This window comes from Colletotrichum gloeosporioides, assembly GCF_011800055.1.
Source record: "Colletotrichum gloeosporioides strain Lc1 chromosome Unknown consensus_81, whole genome shotgun sequence".
Classification (NCBI taxonomy): Eukaryota; Fungi; Ascomycota; class Sordariomycetes; order Glomerellales; family Glomerellaceae; genus Colletotrichum; species Colletotrichum gloeosporioides.
In genome coordinates, this window is record NW_025544726.1 from 238,816 (window position 1) to 260,259 (window position 21,444).

A 21,444-nucleotide genomic window follows, 5' to 3' on the forward strand; every position below is an offset into this window, starting at 1 on the left:
TTTCTTCAACCTCATGCAAAGCACACGGGGTTGGGGGCTCTTTCTGCCCTTATTCCATCCGTGCCTATCGTGTTCCTCGCGGCTCTCGCGAAACAACCCCCAATCTATCCCCGGATCCAATGGGCAGAATTGCCCACCCTCCGTTTCGACGCAGGCGAGCTATACTCGACAAATTACTTAAGAGACTTGAGCAACTATATCAGCTGGATTTGGAGCCCGTTATTGCCACGACATATAGATCTTAGTCAGGAACAAGAAACCACTCCGCCCGCTTTTCGGGAAAGTTGACACGCAATCCATACGTCTCAACATTATTACCGGGGATGCTTTTCTTACGTCTACCGAATTTCATTTTGATGAATATGACGAACTAGTAGAGGCCTTGGGTGTCAATCGGCCTTGCAAGTCGAACGAGACAGGCCGCTGATTAAGAGGCTCCTGAAGTTCACGTCTGCGGAACAGCTGAACTCGGTCGTTAGATATCAAAAACGGGGAGGGATGTTGTCGACCCAGATACCATATCGGAAGAGTCCCGAAAAGAAAGCAGCAAGATCGCCAACTAGCCCCCGATCGACAAGATAAGCACCCAGTTCCCCCAAATCTCAGCACATCATCTCGCCCCCGACTTCTCGGGTACTCTTCTCGAACGTATCATCTCAACCTCCGGAAACGTTCCCGGCAACGACACACGTCAGAAAAGGGAGAGTCCACATCGGATCTGTCAGCAACATCATATACGGCCCAACACGAGCGTATAATAGCTCCAAGCCAGGAAACATAAGATCGGCCCCCAACAACAGCCTCCAACCCCGCACCAATCCGCGGCCGAGTCCTGCCCCGAGCACTCGGCACTTGCATTGCGCTCTCACGATCCGGCATTCAGACCACCCTTTGCGTAATAAAGGAAAATTCAGTCCGGGACAGACATGCCTTATCCCGGGTTCGGCAAGAGTCACGCATGCTGACCCCAAACTCTTAAAGCCCAGGGATCACCTTAGTCAAGGGGGCGCAGTCATCGCTAAACGTGACACGGCTCGCTCCTCCCTCCAAGCGCTCAAGCTCACGCTCCCAACGTAACGACTTTCCAAGAATGACGGTCGAATCTGCATCACGCAATGCTCCATGTGCCGTGCTATATCATCCGCAGATATCATAATTGGGGGCCCGGCGGAATCTACTGCCCACGATCGTCTCTGGTCCCCTCTTCGCTGTTCGTTGCGAATCCGATGTCTTATATGGGGGTTGAAGATCGCCTCGATTCTTCCCACATCTCTGGAATGGATCGTGGCTTACCGAGGACATCGGAGTCGTGAGAGGAGGAGGCTGCTGCAAGATCTGACTTGTGCTCGCCACTCATCTCTTCTCGGCTCCCACCAGGCCGGCTCTCACACCCTCAACCCCAGCCCCGTCACCCGAACTATGGTGGCTGTCAAGAAAGGCCAACCTGCCAAGTCTAAGTTTCTCAAGTGCCCCTCATCTCAAAACGAAGCTTTTCCTAAAGCTGGCGTGACGACACCCCCATTTCCACGGCGAGTCAAGACTGAATGTGATAGAGCTAGTTGACATCCAACTTTTCCTCTCATTTCCAAGACATGCACTTTCCCGTCAAATAACGACCCCCAAAACCCACGGATCATACTCAATCTGTCGGAAACGTACCAACTTGGCAGCCTTCAGCCCTGCTCTGCGAGGAAATGGATGGGGATGGGGTTATATCGCGTCATCCCATATAATAACAGGTATCGACAATCATACCTCATGAGACGTCGCAGCGAACTCTATTCTCAGAAACCCCCTGCATCCCTGCCAAAACCTCGCCCTACAGACAGGGGTCCCATACCGCAGCAGGGGTGGTCACGGACTCGACGACAGCAACGACGTTCCGTCAACTCACGACGACGCCCACTCACACTCATTTCAACATCCACACACACATAACACAGCTTCATTCACTGACATTTGTCCACGCATCGCACGGGAGTACATCTGCGCTCTGCGCCCTATCAATGCGCGCCACCGGATGACAATCATGACATAAACTCTTTTTATGCCCGGCTCACACCAAAGGCCACCAGTATGCGCAGACGTTTAGCCGTCGAAAGGGATGATCTGCCTTGCCGCGGAGACGCATACTCTTTCCATCATGAAGCCAAACCTTGCGTGTGGCCACCCATTAGTAATAGTTGAAATCGCAACCAGCTGTTGAAGCCCAACCCAAAATCAACAGCCAGCCTGACTTCTCACGCCAAGGGAGCCGCAGAGCCCCTGCCGATCATTGCCCTCTCCATGAAGCAGCGGCTGAGTCCCATCCCGGGCCCCCTTCCAACCGTGACTACCACCCTAAGGCGCAGCACGTGGTGCTCGTCGATGAAGAGTCCCGAGTCCCACGAGCCAGCGTATCGAGAGGGGCTTCTGAATGGACGCTGATCCGGTCGGTCGGTTCCCTAGCCGAATCCACTCGGGTGGGAAACCGCTTCCGTGGCTACCTACCTTACCACCCCTTCATGGGCCGTCTGACGATGTTCAGCCGCTCCGTCGGTTAGAGTGGCAATCTAAGGGTTGAGTTGTTCGTGCCGACATGCCGGCGCCCGTCGTCGTGACTCGTCCGGTCCCTTCCCGTGATGGTCGAATCAGGACGATTTGCAGTAGGCTTATCGGTCGTTCCTCCTGTCAGAGTAAACATGTTTGCTGTCCGTGATCCGTCTAGTTGAGATGATCTCGGCCGTCCGTGGATCAGTGAGCGTTGATCTCTGGAGAATGAGTAGAATCGTAGATCTCACCAAGTCGGATTTCATCCCTGGTGTTCTTTGCGTGATTCACCAAGATTGAAGCTCGAGATATTTGACATCATGATATGAAATTCGTAGAAGAGTAGATTCTCATCAACCATGAACTAAAAAAGATGAAATCCAAAAGAAATCCCGCTATCCGAATTGAAGGTATCAACCACCATCACCGCCATATTCATCCCTCCCGCCCCGTGCCATCCGGTTTTCTTTTTGTACAAATCAACCACCGTCTACAACTCATCACCGCTTCTTCAAGCTCGCACGCCAACGCTACGGCAACTCATACAGACTCTTCTTCCGCCCCTTCGGCTCCCCAACCACCAGCGCCTCTTTGCCGTCAATCTCCGCCATCTGATACGACCCGCCCAGTCCGCCCGGGCTGCCATCCCACTCACTGCTCGCCCTCCGCCCGCCCATCGTCCCCATGCCGTTCACATACGTCCCCGTCCCCATCGAGCTGATCGTCCCCGTCCCGTTGCCCACGTTCATCCCGCCGTACGCGATCCGCCCCGAGTTCGCCCGCGACAGATCCCCGCCGTTGCCGCCGGCCCCGTACACGCTGCTCCCGTCCAGCTCCACGGGGCCCCTCTCCCTCCTCTCCTTCCTCATCCACCACATCACCCCGACCGCAACCAGCAGCGCGCCGCCCACGCTCGCGCCCACGCCCATCCCGACCGTCGCCACCGTGCTCAGGCCCTGCTTCTCCGTCGTGCCGCTCGTCGTCTCGCCCGTCGTGGCGCCAGTTCCCGACCCAGCGGCGGGGGTGGACGCCGGGATCTTGGACGTCATCGTCGGCGCGCTCGTGATCGCGGGCGTGTGTCCCGGCCCCGTCGCCTCCGCCGCGGTGCCGCCCGTCTTGTGCGATCCCGAGGCGGACTGTGTCGGCGTGGACTTGGAGTTGGTGTTGAGCGTCTGCACGGCGGCGGCGTTGCCCGGCGTCGCGGCGATGAGCGGGCCGAAGACGGCGGCCGGCGTGGAGCAGCACCGCGTCTTCTCGGCGGCGGATTCGCAGCAGAACTTGCCCGGCGTGGCGAACCCTTGGGAGTCGCATTGCCAGACCTGCACGCCGTTGAAGCGGAAGTCGAAGGCCGTGTTGTTCTTTCTCGTGTCAGGGTCTGTGGGCGGGCTGTTAGCACGATATGTTCCCGTTTCACCCCATCAAGCTGCCTTCTCATGACCGTTCTCCCCTTCTTCACGCACTGAGAGGCTGGAAACATCACGGGGAAGAAAATACTCACTCAACACGCAGTGTTGCGGGCAAATCGGGCTTTGCCATGTCGGATCCGAACAGGTCCCTCTCGCGTACGCGATGCCCGTGTTGTTCGACGTGTCTTCGAGCTTGCACAGCCCGTTGCTCAGGCACGCGTTCACGCTGCCGCAGCACATGCTGACCTCGGCCTTGGGGTCGCACGGCACGTCGAGGCTCTGCACGCCGCCGGGGAAGAAGCACAGGTTCGCCGCGGCCCGCACTCCGTTGACACCGCTGGCGAGCGTCGTCAACGCCACGACGAGTAATGTTGTCGACCTCATGTTTGCTTTGGTGGTACTGAGGTTGTGTGGAGAATAGGGAGTAGGCCAGGTGGAGTTTTTGTCGTCGTTCACAACAGTCGGCCAAGCTTGCTGAAGGAACGGTTGTTCGGGGGTTAATAGTATGTTGCGTTTTTGTCGAGAACCAGCCTCTGTTGTATCGTTGGACGTAAAGTCGATTTTCGGTGTGCGGAAATTCGAGTTTCGAATGACGATTTGAGGCGTTCGGTGCCCTTGCGGGTAGGGTAATGAGTGATTACAAGATAAAAATGAATGGATGTGATGGGGGTATGATATATGTTGATGGTGAATGATTCCTCCAGATAATGAGCAAAGCAAGAAAAGAAAAGAGGCTTTCGATCCTCCCCCGTAGGATTACGATTAACCTCGACCGAAACAGCAAGTAACAAATAGCGATATTGAAAAAGAGTGTGATGGGTTTGCTTTCCTTTCTCTCTCTCTTTCCTCTCGTGTCCACACAAGTCAACAGTCGATGTCCGTGAAGGTAGCCGTCTTGAATAGTAGTCGCCAGGCAGGAAACGTAATCAACACGATCCAAGCAAGGGAAACTCGACCAACAACAGCAACAACAACAACAAGGCAAAAAGGAAGGAGTGAGAATATGTTGCAAAGAAAGTCCGAAGAAGACTTCCAAGACGGAGGGAAGGGGGGGTCAGGAGGGGAGGAGAAGAAAGGCGGCGGTGCAGCTACCCTTAAGAGACGTCACATAACATCAGACACACACACATCCACCGGAGTCTTCCAGTCTCCACGACTCGCCCTCGTGGGTGGTCGGAACGAAAAATCCGTGCTCACGTTCGCCTCCCAGATGGCGATTCCCCACGAACATCTCGCCGGCAGCACGCCGACCCGGGGCCCTGTCTGCAAAGTCTTGTCTCTCTCAACGGCGGTGCCAGGGGTCTCCCGAGATGCATCTCTGCGCGTGTGTGAAGCGACAAGGCTTGCCTGCTGCCCGCGCCCGTAACCCAAAGCACGCACAACCCAAGACGTTCCCTCCTCCCGAAAAGGGCAAAAAGAGGATACTCCCCAGGGCCAAGACGTCGTCAGGTACGCTGCAGGTTCTGCACCACCACTGGCACTTGGCACACACACACACACACACACACACACTCGGTAGGCCGATTGACTCGTCCCAAGTCTGGGGTTGGTGGCCTTTGGGACCGGGGTCCGGTTGTGGCCCCAAGGATCAAGGGTCCTGGTGTGAGCCACCCCTGCTCAGCCGGCACAATCTATCGCTGCCCAGCAAGGCCATCCATCGTCAATGCAATAGCAAACGTATTAGAAATGCCTCTGTCCTCCTCTTCTGTATTCTGTCTCTCTGTGCGAGGAAGCGTGAACAGGCAGACACAGTTGGAGAAAGTAATCCGTGTATCTATGTCCTGATAGGTTAACTAAGTAGTCCTCAGACATACAACTTGCGTATAAGACCAAACAACCCGCCAGTATCCAACACAACTCACAAAGTCCGCTCGCCCTCCGGCAGCCCTCATTTTGACTTCCGCCAAGTTCCCGGCGCACCGTTCTGCAGCAGACGGCGGCACACGAAAGCAAGCAGAGTCCAACAAGGGCCATGACTCGAGCCGCCCCACGCGCGCGTCTGGTTTCAGGTTGAGGATACAGGACGTCCAAACCTGCCGCCGCTGCAACTTTGCTTTGCTTTGCTTTGCCTTGCCTGTCTTTTTGCCTTCTGCTTCTCTGGTGTTCTTGGACGTAGTATCGCACTCTCCATCGTCGCGAAATTCCCATACCGTCGGACTCGTCTCCGACTTCCATCCGTGCCCTCCTCACTCTCGATCGGATACCTACCTACCTACCTTATCCCTCCCATCCAAACACACACAAATTCCTGCTGCCCTCCTCCCCGCCGCCACCGCCAATGCTTCACAAAACCCCATTCATCCAAGATTCCAAGGCCGTTCTTGCCAAGGGTCCGTCGTGGGTAGAGTCATGTCAAACGGCCATATAACAGTCCAGAAAGAAAACCCACCCGCTATCCTACCTCCCTCCCATCCCATGAAATTCCCATCACATATTCCCCCTCCCCCTTCCCCCGTCCCCTCGCAGGCGCTCTGAACTTGAAGCGTCCCAAGTCCAGCCGCATCCGCCCGTCCCCCTCCTCGCTTCCAAGAAAATCCGCATCGAGGCTGAACGAACATCAACCACATGCACAAAAACCCCCTCCCAGCCCCCATGAACAACCGACCAAAAATCCAGCGAGAATTTCTGCTTGGTACAGCACTTGTTTCCTCCGGCAGTCCCGCCCAGATCCCAAAGCCCACACAAACTCGCCCATGCAGCGTGCCAGCCAAAAAACCAAAAGAGGCCACCACCACGCGGCCAAGCGGACGTACCCGCGTCTAGAACCGCTGGCCACCGCAGCCACGCCGGCGCAGGGTATCCTCATTCTTCAAGATTTCCGCGCGGAGAATCCTCCTCGCTCCACAGACAAACTAAGCGCGAATGAGAGGAGGCCGCATAGATTAAAACACGCCGTCCCACAAACCCAAAGTGGCTGCGTTAAGAAACCATGAATAATAGACAATAAAAGAGCAAAGGTCTCGCCTCTTTCGATATTAACACACACACACACATTCCCAGTACTCACCCAGGCCTGTGCCTCACCATGACTGGCTAGGCAAGGCGGCGTCTGGGCAAGCAGGCGCCAGCCGCAGCCGCAGGTTCAGCCCTGCATCGGGTCCTCCGGGGTGGCCCCAGGTTTCCTCACAGGCTCACAGAAAGAAGGAAAGGCGAGAGCGAAGACGAAGAGCACGCACTCTATTCTTGGGTTAAGTAGATGCCGGGTATAACACAGAGGGAATTAAAGAGAAAACACATAGAAAACAACACACGCAGTCTGGTGTAATCAATCCATTTCGTTCGTCTTCGAGGATGCCCACCCACACACACCTATAGCATCTCGCCACCACCACCCTCATTTCATGTTCTTGTCGTTTCTTCCTAGTCTGGGAAAGACAGGACAAGCCAAGAAGAAAATCAATCCGTCGTGTCGTGCGTGTCGTGTCGTCTTTTGCCGGCCCAATCAGTGCCTCGCATGAGTTGTTGTATAGTAATCGTACTTTAGAGTGTCGTATAGTCTTTTGTATCCCGTTTCGCCTCGCTCGCTCGCTCGCCGCTCGCTCGCTCGCCGCTCGCCGACGACGGCTGTTTTTTAATACCGCGAAGACGACCCCGAACGAACCGGCTGTTCGCAATATCCATTGTTCCCATAATCCCATATCCCATGCCACCTCGCTAAAAGTCACTCGTGACAAGCGGCGAGTCGAGAAGCATGTGCTTCTCGCTGGCTGCTGCTGGCTGTCCCCACCAGGCATGACCCCTGTCCCCCTTTCGTCCCGCCTGAGCAGGCTCACACACATCCGCCAAGGCCATCAGACGGCTCACGCCGCAACTTCCTCCTCGTCGAGGGGTTCAACCCTGACGAGTATTTCCTCTAGCAGTCCCTCTAGGAAGGTGCCCACGTCTCTTCCCATACCCACCGGCTCCGCCTTGTCATAGTGGTCAATCTCTTTGCAGACGTGGGCGAGCTTATATACGAGCTTCCGCAGCTTCTCGTGCGCCGCCTCGGCGCGCTGCTGCTTCGGGGTCACCTGGTTCATCACCACGGGGCTCGACGAGCCGGGCTGCGGCCGGAAAGCCTGCTGCAGTCTGATCTGCCGTCTCTTCAGCGCCTCCTCGAGCGCTGGGAAGATAACGTCGTTGAGCGCGTCCAGTTCGCCGTTGGGGTTCGACGGCGCGGGTGAGGGGAAGGCGGACGGGGCCGGCTCCGGCGTGGGCGTCTGTGTCTTTGAAGGTAGCGCGTGGGTTTTGGACGGCGGAGGCGGCGGCGCCTGGCCCGAGGGCTGCCGGAAGTATTGCCCGTTTGGTGACTGGCTCGATATTCTGGGCGACATCTGTGAAGCCTGCGGCGGCCCACCGCGGTAGGGCGGGATCTCTGGGAGGGCCATGGGTGCTAGCTTGGTGTTGGAATTGGGCGGTCTGGGCCCGTGAGGTGGTGGCCGCGGCGTCGTCTCCTGCTCACGCAACTCCGCCGGCTGGATCACAGGACCCAGACTCAGCAAGCCCATGTCTCTCTGCAACTGGGCTTGCAGTTCTCGGTCGTAGTCCGGCGATTGACTTACGGGGACAGCGGGAGGAATCAGTCGAGAGACGGGCCTTGGCGTCTCTGGGGCTCTTTGGAACTTTTCTGGCGAGACTGGAAGAGGCACCTTGGCCGGTGATTGCAGCGCGGTAGTCGGCACTGGTTTCCGTTGTGGTGAGGCCTGTCGAGAAGTTCCCGTATTCGCAATGGCCGCCTTTAGAGTATCTGAAGCGAGAGCAAGGTCACGACCAAACTCGCGGACCTTGGTCGGGCTGTTGTCCCTTGGCCGTTCTCCATAGTCATCCGTATTTTCGATTGATCTCGCTGCTCTCGAATTGGCAGCCGACTCATCCAAGGCATTGAGTCCAGGCCGCGGAACGAGACCGCCTCTGTCGCCCACGAGCCTTACCGTGCCAAAGTCCCACATGTCCTCGTCTACCTGCTGTCGCTCGTGGTATTTCTCGTTTTCCTGGTCGCTCTCCTCGTCATCGTTCTTGTGGGTGGTGGCCCACCGGGAGTGCCGCTCAATCAACTCTGTCAGATAGCTCGTCTTCTTAGCGCGGCGTATAAAGGGGTGCTTGAGCAGGTCCTTTGCCGTGGGCCGGTCCCTCGGGTCCCTCTGCAGACACGCCTCGATGAAGTCCTTGAAAGCCTTGGTGAAGTTTCCTTCCAGCCGCGGCGGCGGGTTCTTAGGGATCAAGAACAACACCTTCATGGGGTGGATGTCGGCGTAGGGGGGCTCGCCGTTGGCCAGCTCGAGGGCAGTGATGCCGAGTGACCACACGTCAGCCTTGTGGTCGTAGCCCGATTGCTTAATGACCTCGGGCGCCATCCAGAAGGGAGTGCCCACGAACGTGTTCTTCTTGGTCATTGTCGCCGAGAGCTGCCCGGAAACGCCAAAGTCGGCGAGCTTGACCTGGCCGTTAGAGCTCAGGAGCACGTTTGCAGCTGCTCACCGTTAGCAACACCGTCTGACGCATGGCTTTGCGCAGAGGTACAAACCTTTGACGTCGCGGTGCAGCTTCTTGTCCGAGTGCAGGTAGTCGAGGCCCAGGAGCAGCTCGCGGATGATGATGGCAATGTAGTCCTCGCCTATCAAGCCCGGCTTCATCAGGTCGGCGCAGCTCCCGCCGGAGCAGAACTCCATGACGATCCACAGCTCGGCGCCCTTGGCGTAGGACCCGTAGTACTTTGTGACGTAGGGCGACTGCAGCTCCGACAGGATGGCAATCTCCTGGATGATGTCTTCGACCTCGTCCTCGGCGCTCTCGATGTCGATGATCTTGATGGCAACGGCATGGCCGGTGCGCTTGTCGACGCTGCACACAAGGGCAATTGTCAGCTTGAGGTCTGGACAGACAGTCTCGTGCGTGCCGGGAGAGGACACATGCGCGCTTACCCCTTGTAGACCTTGCCGAAGCTTCCTCCGCCTGGGAAAACCTGTGTGTTAGCGAGATGCCGCCTCAGGCGCGCAGGGACGGCGCATACCGATGCAGTACTCCTTGGTGTAGAGCAGCCCCGGGTCGAGGGCCTCGTTGCCCTCCTCCGTGTCCCTCTCGCGATCTCCCATGTTTGCGGTTCGGAACTGCGCGGTGACGCCCTATGCAGCAATCCGTGTGCTGGCGCAGCAGAGCCGTGGTGCGTCGTCTGATGCGTAGACCAGCGCGGAGTCGGTGCCGCGGGGTTGCGATCGAGGAGAAGCCGTCGGCGACGTTGGCGGCCGTAGAGGGTTCGTCTGGGTCGCGGGGGCGGTTCGTCGCTGCCCAATTGAAGTTGGACGGTCGCTCGGGAGAATGCAGGGCAAGGAACTCAGTCTTGCCTCCGTGCTCGGACGAGGATGGGAGGAACCAGGAGGTTTGAAGAGGGGATCCTGGGGTTTGGCGGCGGCGGCGGCCGGGGGAAGGGGGGAGGCGGTGGGGGACGACGACGACGACGACAGCGACAACGAACGACGTTGGCGACGGATGCAGCCGTTGTGAGCTGAATGTGCCGGCAGACAGAGTCGAGACGATCTTGGGACGAACGAAAGAAGGGGCGCCGACGGGACGGAGGTGGAAAGGAAGCGATCTGGGATTAGGCGCACAGTTAGCCTCGAGATCCTTCTAGTCGGGAGCACCTAACGGTGGCTAGCTCCAGACGATGCGGCTTGGTGCAGCTGGAAGTCGTACGTTTCGCCGCGTGTCTCTGGCTGGCTTCTTCAAAGGGAAATCGACCAGAAACAGAATATACCAAAAAGGGACGTCCTAGAGGCAGCGAAAGAGAGACACTCTAGCGGGCCGCAGCAATTTGCATTCCTCAGAGGTCGAGGTCGAGGTCGTGGACTTGTGGCGGGAAGACGTCAATCGGTGTCTCGCTGCGCCCAATTTCACAGCTGGAAATATGACCAAAACAACGGACGGTGAGGAAAGGGTAAAAAAAGAAAGCAAGCTCCTGCGCAGGTGAGATGAGATGAGGTAAGGCAAGGAGAGGAGAGGGTCAGTTCGCAGCTGCCGCAAGGGCCTAAGAAGGAACGGGCTTTTCAAAAATAAAGTGCCGCCGAGTCGCTGTTCTGAGGTGTCGTGCCTTGCTCCGGAGCAATACACACAAACGCAAGTACGTACAATGAGGCAACTTGCAGTGTTTCTTGGTGGAATAGGATTGGGTATGGTTGGCGATCGTAGTTGTTCAAGCTGGAAGAGCTGAGAGTTGGGAGAGAAAGTAACTTGGGGGCAGAACGGTGTGTGACGCTTTTGGGTGTTGGCGCTGGCTAGACTCGACGCGATGAGGACCGGACGCAGGAACACACGAGGAAGAGTGTGGGGTAAACAGCCTGCGCCGCTCAGGGACAAAGAAGCGGCTGTGACGGCGTGGTCTGTTGATGTTTGTGGTGGTGGTTGTGGTGGTTGTTTTCATCGTCTTTTCCCATTCCATTCATCCACATTTGACCCCCTGACGCTAGGAAGGTACTCGATGATTGACGCTTCATCTAACAACCGACCATTCAATACACAACTGCCACAGAAACACACGAACGTCACTATTTCTGCTGTCCTTATTATCAACAGTCAATATCTTACGAGGCCATTCATTGAATCCAATGTGCCGTCCCGCCCAATCGCCTCGGCCAGCCTTCCCTCACTGGGAACGAGGTGCATCCCATTTGTTTACACCCAGCCGAGAGGGGTCGGTTCACCAGCAACCAGCCGCTGTTGATGTCAAACCTTTTCCCCTCACTGGGCCGCCCCCCGCAAGCGATTCACAGTTCATCCCCTCCCCTGTCCAGTAAAAACGTCAGCGCTCTCCATCACCTAAAAACAATGAAGCCTTAATTAAGTAAGGGTGTTAAGCGAGCAAATCGGACGCACGGTCCACCAAGGCAGGCACCTCGAGAAAATCGCCAAAAAAATGGGAAAGCTTCTGACCCGACAAGTCTCCGCGCCCTCCTGATTGGCTGGATCCACACTCGACCAGTGCCCAGGAACCCGTCCGCGACGCCCGCTTGATTGGCTACCAGACGCGCACTCACCATGGTGAACCGCGGCGAAACGTCCACATCTCAGGTGGACTATTTCTTTGGGTGTGATGGATGTGACCTCTCTTGACTTTTATCTTTCATCAATGCAAATCGATATGTCATGAGCCACAATATCCAATCCAATACCAGAGAATCAATACGGTTAATACAAGGCCACTGTGGCAAGTGGTTCCTCTGCGCTGAATCATTACCCCGACCTGGATTGGAGCTGGTGACAGTCTCAGTCATCGTTGGTAGGGTTGTCAAGCAACGGAGGGAAAAGAAAAAAAAAACCCAGGGAGGGGGGATGCAAAAAGTTCAGCCAGAACTCAGTGAAAATCCGCAGATGCTTCTGACCAATCTCAAGTATAACGGTGGTACATTGTCCTGGCCAGCGCCGAGACTCCAAACTCACTCACACATGGACTCAGTGCGTTGTATCTTGGTCGCTTGAGAGGGTGGGTGCCTGGGGACCCCCGAATGTTCGGTGGAAGTTCGCGAGTTGATGAAGCCGTCCGGGTAAGAAGCCTCAGGATCCCTCTGGAAAAGTCATTCACCTTTGACGTCGCACAAAATCTCTTCCTAATGTCTGTCTCCGAGGTCTATTGATGCGCCTCTGTAAGCTCGTCTACCCTAGTTGCCGAAGGGGGAAACATCCCCCATCTCGGCCCTTCCTCTGTCTGTACTCGGCGGATTACGTCCCAGCCCGCCTGTGCAATCATCATCGAGCCAATGCTGTCACCGTGTCATCGTGGTATGTGTATGTGAATGTCCCCTAGTGAAGCGACAAAACAAAAAAAGAGAAAAAAAGGGAAGAAAACCAGTCGTCCTCCCTGTACCATCTATCGGTCATGCTCTCCCGGCCCGTGTGAACTCATGCGCATTGCCCCCAAAACGGCTATCATTATCGATCCGTCACTCGTAACCTCGTCAGACCCTAGTCCTCGATGAACTCAATCATGACGGTTCCCTGCTTGAGACCGGCCTCCATGATGGTCTTGTCCAGCTCCTCCGTCAGGTCCTGGCCCTGCGGCATGCGCTTCAGCTCGAACTCGACGCCCTCCTTGCCCTCCAGCGGCTCTGCCTTGAGCCACTCGTAGATGCGTCTGACCGTATCGTCCAGGTTGAACCGCCGGATGACACGTCCGGTGGGATGACGGAACTGTATCCGTGTCGTCGTGGCGGGGTTGTTCTCGGGCTCTGTGTGGGGCTTGTCGCTTGCGATCTTGGCCCAGATGCTCTGCGCAGGTGCCTCCGCCGTGGGGGTCGTCGCCTCGTCCGCCGCAGGGGCCTTGCCCTTCTCGCTGGATGAATCTGACTTGGTGAGGGCGTCGGGGTCGAACACGCTCGTCTTGGGCTTGGAGCTGCTGCTGCCGCCGCCGTTGGACGTCTCGAGACTGTTCTGCAGTGCCATCTCCAGCATCTCCTCCTCCGTCATCCGGTCGACGTCAACCGCCTTGGGCCGCTGCGTCGTCTGGTCCGCAACGGGGTTCTTGCTGTTCGCCGCCAAGCTGTACCGGTCGAGGAACTCGGCCAGCTGCGCGTGGAAGTCGGTGGCGGTGGGGAACGGCCGTCCGCTCCACACCTTGACCTGCTCTCCTGTTCTCGGATCGATAATGGCGACGTGGGGGTAGTTGTCGGGGTTCTCGTGGCCACCGTGGTGGAAGTAGAACGTCACGTACTGCTGTGCGGAGATGGAGGACTTGTCGTACTGGAGAAAGATGAAGCTCTCTGCCAGCAGTTGCCTGATGGCGGGGTCCTTCCAGATGTCGCGGTTCAGGGCCTGGCAGTTGAAGTCGCTCATGTCCTGGAGGTTGACCAGAATCCACTTCTTGTCGTCCTTGCCCTCCTGTCGTGCTTCGTCCCAGTCCGATCTAGACATGATGTCGTAGGGCGGGCGGAAGAGCTCCGCCAGTCTCTGAGCGCGGGCACCGCTTTCGGTTGCGGCTGGCTGAGGCGTCGGGCTGTCGTCGTCCCAGATGGACAAGTTATGACTGAAGGGACCACCACCTGCGAGCAAATCTTGTTAGCCTCCAGTGATATGGCACGCAACAGCAACATGTCGCTTACCTCGCGCTGCTCTCGCAGCCTCTCTTTGGCGCATCTGTGCTCGGATGATGGAATCCATGTCCATACCCATGCCGTCGTCGGCGTCGTAGCCTCCAACCAGCGTCTCCGTAGTTCTGGCGATAGGCGATCTGACATCGTCGGGAGCAGCTCCTCCTCCTCCTCCTCCTCCGCCAGCGCCACCACCATAGAGCTCCTCTTGTAATTTCTTGGCCATGGCGGCATCTTCCTCCTCCTGCGCGTTCCGTGCAATGGCCTCGACCTGGGCCTGGGCCGCGATATCGGAGTCGTCTTGGCCAAACGTATCGTCATCGTCGTCGACGGTCATGGCGGTGTCGCCGTCGTCATCGCTGTCTAGGTGGATAATTCCGCGGTCGTCTTGGCGGCCGATGTTTGGTCGGGTAGCTGCGGGGACGGGTGGTGCTGTGGACGCGCTGGCGGCAGGAGCGGCGGTGAAGCTGCTCGCGAGGTCGGGGCTCTCGAAGAAGAGCTGGATGGCCGACTCGAGATTGTTGTTCGCCATCTCGAGGTAGCCGCGGGCAGCCTCCGGACTGGCGGCCGTGATGGCGACGAAGTTGGAGATGTCCTCGTCCATGATTGCGGTTTGCGCGCGGCAGAGGGTAGGTACTCGGGTTGCCGGTGGGCGTTTGATTAAGAAGTGTCGAATGAAGCCTCTGGTAGCAGAAAAGCTTGCGTCGGACACAAATATTTTGGTGGCGGTCAGAGAGGTGAACGCAGAGAGGGCTTCGGAGCAGGAAGACGATGGCACCTCTGCCCCACCGTCAACCGAAAGGCAGTGGACGTGGAGTATCCGTAATCCGCAGGTGGTGTTCTGCCACAAGGCGAGGGGCGAGGGGCGAGGGGCAGCTGCAGGCCTGGGCTGTCCGTGTGCTTCAGTGACCCGTTTGGGTTGATGACCTCTTTGGCTGTGGTCCTTTGAAGCGTTTCAAGAAAATAGATGGTGCGGCTCCGGACACAAAGAAATATAAGTCCTGGATGTGGCAGCGGTGGTGAATTTGATATGGGAAAAAGAGAAGTGTTGTCGTGGTTGGTGTTGGTTGTTGCTGCTGTGCTGCTGCTGCTGGATGCGGGCTTCAAGGCTTGTCCCGGCGGCGCAGGTGCCAGGTGCTGCTGTTGCCGAATCAGTGCCACCATGAAGGCGCCAGCTCAGTGACGCAACCGCCTGCCCGCCGTGGTGAAATTAGGCGTCGGTGCGGTGCGACCTGCAGCGGCGGGAGAATGGCGGAATGTTTTCGCGGTGACATAATACAGCTCTCCAGCCACACGGGACCGGCCGCAAGGGTCCTCATGCTGTGGCTGGTGCTCATGGCAGGGCCAAGCCACCTTTGAAGCCATCACCATCCCCTATCAACAATGGTATTTCAAAAAGCCATTTCAATTCCTAAAGCTCAAGCAAAGGGTATCTTGCCCCTTGATTTCCAGTTCTATAAAGATCACCATGGTCTCGCCCGTCATCTTTCGTCATCACCCGTCAGTAAGTTATCTCTGCCTCTACTTCTCAAGCTCCGCGAGAATCTCCTTGAGATGCTTCTGCACCTCCAATGACCTCTCGCCATCCAGCATCTTCTTCACCGCCTCCTTATACTCCTTCCTGTCGTCCGCCGTCGTCGGCCCGAACACGCCCCGCTGCATTGCCTCGAAAACTTGTCCGAGGGCGAGGACCCTCATCGTCCGCTGCGACTCGGTGCCGTTGTCAGGCTGTTCAAGGTCGAGACTCTTCAGATACGCTTGAGCAGTTGCCTTATCGCCCGTGGCAGCCTGCGGCTTCGGGGCCGCCTTCATCAGGTCCCTGACGCACTCGTACCACACCTCCCGCTTGATGGCTGCAAACCTGTCACTCGCGAGATACGGCTTCAGTAGCTCAAACACCTTCTTCGCCACAGCGCCGGGGTCCTCCTTCATCTGAGGACGGTTGTAACCCCTAGCGATGGCCTCGACGCCATTGACGGCAGCCTTGCGGAGCTTGTCCCCAGACCCGTCGACGTCCATCCTATCCTCGTCGAGCATGTCATCCAGGACGCCGCTAACGATGCCTGAAATCTCCTCAAGCATGTCTCGGTCCTCCCGCTGCTCGGCAAATTTCCACAGCGCCTTGAATGCGTGCGGCCGGTAATCCTCGTTGTTCCGCTTCGCCTCCCGCACAGCAACCTTCAATTGCTGCGCCGCCACGGCGGGGTCGTTCTTCCAGAGGCTCTGCCCTTTGCAGACAAACTGCGGGTACGACTCCAGCAGCTTCTCCTTGCCGGGGAACGTCTTCACCGCGAGCGCCTTGTCGAAGATGGGCCAGATGACCTTCAAGTTCGCCTCGGAAATCTGGCCGGTGGCGTCGCTCGAGTTAACGACCGCCTTGACCATCGCCGCAATCGTGAAAGACGCGGTATGCTGAAGATTCCACCGGGGCGCCTCGAGACCCCTCTTCACGAAGCCAACAATCTCGGGGACGTAGCGCGCAACGGTGCGGGAGCTGCATCCGTGCTGGCTCCAGACTTCGTCGAAGCACTTACGCGTGTAGTCGTCCGTATCGTGGAGGCCCATGTACGTGAACGGGATGAACTTGGCCGCGAGCCTGTTGAAGTGGTCGGGAGCAAGCTTCGAGACACCCAGAACCACATCGGCCACCTTGGCGCGGCGAGCCTCGTCCTCGCTGCCAAAGTACAGCTCGACGAACTTATCAACAAGCCGCTCCTTGGATGCGTCGGGAACGATGCGCATAAGATATCCCACGGCGCGCGCGTAGCCCTTGCTGACCTCGTCGTTGCGGTCCAGGGCTTGCTTCTCCATAAGCTGCATGAACTTGGACGAGACGGGCTTGAAGTCGACGGCATGACGCATAACCAGGTCGCCGATGAGTCGGGCGCAGGCAATCTTGGTCGGCATGCCGATGGCCGTCTTGATGATCTCCTCTAGTTTGGGCGCAAGCTGCTTCATGCCCTCCGCGTCCAGCTGGCGAAGGCAGTTGTCGATGGCCTCAGAGATGGGAGACTGGTTGACCCATCTGGCGCGCAGCTTGTCGAGCTGGTCCCTGGAGTCCTCGCTGACCTTCTGGTAGGCATAGTTGATCTGCTCCGGCTCGATGGTGCTGTGGAGACCGAGCAGAGGGGGGATGAAGTCGACGATGAATGGCTTCAGGTTAGGACCGCCCTTCTTTGTGATGTCGATGATGGTCTTGAGCGAGAACATCTTGACCTCGTCGACGCCGCTCTCGAGGCCGCTGGGGGAGAGGAGGAAGCGCAGCGCTTGCTTCAGCATTGCCTGCGCCGACGACGATGAGCCGCCTTCCTCGAGCTGTCGCACGATGGTGTTGGTCAGGCCCATGCACAGCTTCAGCGCCGCCTCACGCACGGAGCCCTTGACATCGTCGAGGACCTTGAGCGCAGCAGTCCATATCTCGGCGTAGTAGTGCTCGTATTTGTGGAACGGCTGCCCGGAGATGAGATCGGAGATGGCGCCGCAGCTGGCCTGACGTACGCGCCATTCCTTTCCAAGGACGTTCTTCAAAAGGTCCTGCATGATGGCGTCAAAGTGGGTGCTGATCGTCTCGTTAGGGTTCTTGACGAGAGCCTTCCAGATATCGTCCATGGACCGTTGGACATTGGAGTTCGGGTCGAAGCGATAGCGGAAAAGCTTGGGATACAGCTTCGGGTCGACCTCTGACTCGGAGAGGATATTGCTCAGACCGAATCTGCCAAAGGCAGAGCGCGTCGACCAGGTCGCCGCGTTGGTGGCGAGAGACATGAACTTGTACACCAGGCTCTGGTCGCCGACCTCGTTTGCCAAGCTGACGATATCCTTGTACGAAGTAACGGATTTGCCCTCGCCTGTGGGTAGAGCACCGGGCTCAAAAAGCTCTGTCTCCTCCTCGACCTTGATCTGCGTGCTGTTTCCGGTGAAGGCAGAAACCAAGTCCCTGGTCAGATCCTGCTTCAAATCCTCGTCGCCCTTCTCGTATACCAGCGCCAGACCGCGCGAGGCAGTCTCCTGCACCAGCTCGTCTCTCGCGCTGAGGAGCCGCATGAAGGCGACCTGGGCCTCTCTCAAACGAGACTGGACCTCGGTCAGGTGACCGCAGTACTGGACCACGCAGAAAAGCCAGATTCCGGACGCCTTGAGAAGAGAGGGCTTAGTCGTCTTGCAGTCTTTGAACAGCTTATCGAGGACGGCAGTGACTCTGACGCTGCGCTTCTCCTTCTTCCAGGATCCGGCGGGAGCGTCGACGTTGAGGGTGAGTTTGACAAAGTCCGAGTCCCAGCATGCGATGGCGGCGGTGATGGCCTCGCCCACGGTGAACTGGATCTCCGTCTCGCGCCTGGTGTGAAGACCGAAGAGCACGCGGAGGACATTGTCGATGCCGGAAGTCTTGCTTGATGGGTACAGCAGGCCATCCTCGGGGGTTGCCTCTTCGTTGGGCTCGTTGAATGCAAGCGCAAGCCGGCCCAGAGCGAAAATGGCCTTGTCGCTTCCGGCTGCAGCCTTCTCTCCGAGTCTCTCGATCACGTAATCCGCTGTGAGGTTGTTAACATTGTCCGGGATGTATTGCGAGAGGCCGGCGGTCCAGAGCTCGGCGTAGCAGTCGAGGATCGCGTCTTCGAGAGATGGGCGGTGGGAGCTCTTGTCCATGAGCAGCTTCGACGGCAAATGCGTATCGGCTGGGATAGGCAGGCCGTAGTACACGGCCCTGGAGAAGATGTGCCCGAAAGCCTGTATAGAACCCTCCACCGCGTTGGCGTATGAGCCCACCGAATTCTCCCATGCATAAGCCGTGGCCTTAAGGTTATGCAAGAACTCCTGGATATGCTGGTTCCTGACCTGCTGAGCGGCTGTCGTATCAGGAATGTCCAGATCCGCCTTGTTAAGAGGATGAGGAACCAGGATGCCGCACGCTTGAGCAGCGAGGAAGCGAATGTGACGGTTGTTGTTTCTCGTGCATGCCTGCAGCAGGTGTGCGTTGCCTGCAATGTGGTTGATGGCGCCCGACGGGGAAAGCGAGGCGATGTCGACGAGAGAGCGCAGACAACTTTCAACGACGGGGTTGGCGCCCTCCTTGTTCCTAAAGCGGACGCCGTCGAAGCAAACCGTGATCAACAGGGCAACATGCTCTTCGTCGATGGAGCGGAGGTACGCGCGGATCTTGGCGCGGGTCTTGATGTCGTTCCGGACTTGGGTGTCGAGCTGCTCAGCCCATCCGGGGACAAGCGGGAAATCGGGGAGCGCGGCGACAAACAGGGCTCTCTTGACGTACTCCACGGCCACGGGGTACGCCGATATCCTTTCGCCTTCAAAGTTTTGAATCGTCGCCTCGTCCTCAAACTCCAAGTTGTACTTCTTCGTCGCGTTAGTGAAGTCGTCACTAGTAAAGTCGTCCGAGATCTTTTCGCAAAAGAAGTAGACCATCAGCTTAATCCAGTCCGGCATCTTGTGGTCCTCGCCGTCCCGGTACGTCCACGGGTCCAAGCCCTTGCGGCCCTCCTCGACAACCTCCGTCCTCTCGCCCCTGCGTCCAGCAATGGCGAGAATGTCGATCCATCGTCCCCTCTCGTCCCACGATGCAATGGTCTGATTCGCCCACTTAACGGCCGAAAAGCGCGCGCTACGCACCGCGGGAGCGTCTTCGGACAGGTTCATGTAGTGCAGCAGCAGGGAGATGAGGCTCACGTTTCCGCTGCCGCGTCCGTCGCCGCTGACAGTCTTGGGGTCGAAGCTCCTTGTCAGTCCCGAAAGCGAGCCCTCGATGTTAACAACCGTCTCGTTCGTGGGATCCTCCGAGAGGGAGCGGAAGAGCCAGCCGACGAGGTGCAGCTTGTCCTGTGCGGAGCCGGAGCTTCCCATTCCCAGAGACCCCAGGAGATCGTAGGCCATGGCGCGAAGGACCTCTTCGTCTGCGGACAAGGTGCGCGGGGAGGGCCAGCCTTGGTCCTCGACGTATCCGCGCATCATGTCGATGAGCTTGGAGCCGATCGTGAACGGGCCTTGGGTCGGGCCCCGCGTGGCTGTCCAGTTTATGAAGTGGAAAAGGGCCTTGTGAAGCTTGTTTCGCTCGAGGCCGCTGGCAGCTTGGAGATGGGCAGGGGTGTTTGATGTAGTCTCGGTGCCGAAGTCCAGGGTGACAACGGCGTGGATGCGGTCGTGCATTGTCGTCGCAAGCGTGGACCGGGACAGCAGACCGAGGATTCTAATGCGGTGCGGCGCTGGCAGTCTGGCGTGAGAGTTATAAAGCTCCTCGACAATCTCCTTCTTCTCAAAGTCGATCGTCATTCTCTTTAGAATGTCTTCTCCAACCTGTGAAACCTGGTAGTCCGGGCTTGCGGCAGCAGACAGAGCGGGCAAAAGCCTCTCCTCGTCCTTGAATGCTCCGCTCGCCAGCAGCTGCGCAATCTTGCGGCGCAGGTCCTGCATCTTCTGGAATGCCGCCGCCGTGTCGCGCTGCTCAGGCTTGAGAAAGTCCAGATCTTCCGGGGTGAGTGCAGGGTTCATCCTCTCAAAGTCCTGGCGGCTGGGACTGGAGCCTCCGGGGATTCTCAGGAGGAGCACCTTGCCGAGCCATTTGGCGATGAACGCGGCGTCCGCATCGTCGGTCAGGCCGCTAGCCTCGCGGAACGCCATGTCCTCCTCGCTACCGCGTGATGGAACCTGGATGTCGGGGAGAATCTTGAGGAGGACGTTGAACATTGACGCTTGGGTCGGCGACGGTGATGAGATGCCCTCGGCAACTTTGCTGACGAGGGCGCGGCGGTCATAATCTTCCATACGGCCAATGCTGTGCTGGATGAATGACATGTCCAAGACGCGCAGGATGGGTGATGTGGCTTTCTTGTACTGGTCGACCAGAGCCTCAACTGGCAAAATGATGCTGTCGCCACCGTCAGTCTGGCCAGATCTCAATCAACCCGGCAGAATCGTCAGGGAACAACCGGCATACCTCGGGTGCATGATAAGCGTCTTCAGCTTTCCAGCAAATTGAATCACCTGCGGCAAGCATGAGAATCAATTGAAACCATCAAAACCAGGATGTCTCTCACCTCATTGCGAACCGACGCATGGTCGCTGGTCGCCTTCAGCAGCAGGGCGCACAGGTACTTCTTCAGAATGTCGTTGAGCTTGTCCTCCTTGTTCGAGGCCTCGAGGATCCGGATCTGGACGGTCCCCACGAGCCTCTTCTCCCGCGCCTCGGGAGATTCGCCCGACATCTTGAAGCTGTAGTCGCGGCGATCTCTTCCAATGTGTTGTTGAAGGTCAACGACAATGATGATGAAGGAAAGTCGGTCCAGGTGTGGGGGTACGGGTACATGTACCACATTCGACATTCGCTGAGCCAGGCGGTCGTGTACCTGACGTGGCTGGTGGCTGTGGCCAAGTCGACGTTGCTTCCGGCTGCCTGTAGCTTATTCAGCTGCGTCTGAAGGGTTCCAGAAATTCCGCTACAGGGGTGC

The 21,444-nt window shown here is 57.7% G+C and overlaps 4 protein-coding genes across 4 annotated transcripts; all 4 read right to left on the reverse strand.

The window, feature by feature from the left end:
* Positions 1–3,059: 3,059 nt before the first annotated feature.
* Positions 3,060–4,319, reverse strand: GCG54_00001089 (uncharacterized protein; the record flags this gene model as incomplete). The annotated part of the gene is made up of 2 exons (XM_045401216.1): positions 3,060–3,904; positions 4,028–4,319. The coding sequence occupies 2 exons, from the start codon at positions 4,317–4,319 to the stop codon at positions 3,060–3,062; spliced, it is 1,137 nt and encodes a 378-aa protein (XP_045259141.1).
* A 3,416-nt stretch (positions 4,320–7,735) lies between these two features.
* On the reverse strand, positions 7,736–10,006 carry GCG54_00001090 (Serine/threonine-protein kinase svkA; the record flags this gene model as incomplete). Its single annotated transcript, XM_045401217.1, has 4 exons — positions 7,736–9,384; positions 9,439–9,755; positions 9,836–9,866; positions 9,925–10,006. The coding sequence occupies 4 exons, from the start codon at positions 10,004–10,006 to the stop codon at positions 7,736–7,738; spliced, it is 2,079 nt and encodes a 692-aa protein (XP_045259142.1).
* A 2,860-nt stretch (positions 10,007–12,866) lies between these two features.
* GCG54_00001091 (UBX domain-containing protein 2) lies at positions 12,867–14,591 on the reverse strand (the record flags this gene model as incomplete). Its single annotated transcript, XM_045401218.1, has 2 exons — positions 12,867–13,939; positions 14,000–14,591. The coding sequence occupies 2 exons, from the start codon at positions 14,589–14,591 to the stop codon at positions 12,867–12,869; spliced, it is 1,665 nt and encodes a 554-aa protein (XP_045259143.1).
* A 917-nt stretch (positions 14,592–15,508) lies between these two features.
* GCG54_00001092 (Proteasome component ECM29) lies at positions 15,509–21,201 on the reverse strand (the record flags this gene model as incomplete). Its single annotated transcript, XM_045401219.1, has 3 exons — positions 15,509–20,864; positions 20,934–20,980; positions 21,034–21,201. 3 exons carry the CDS (start codon positions 21,199–21,201, stop codon positions 15,509–15,511), a joined length of 5,571 nt encoding a protein of 1,856 aa, XP_045259144.1.
* Between the last annotated feature and the right edge of the window lie 243 nt (positions 21,202–21,444).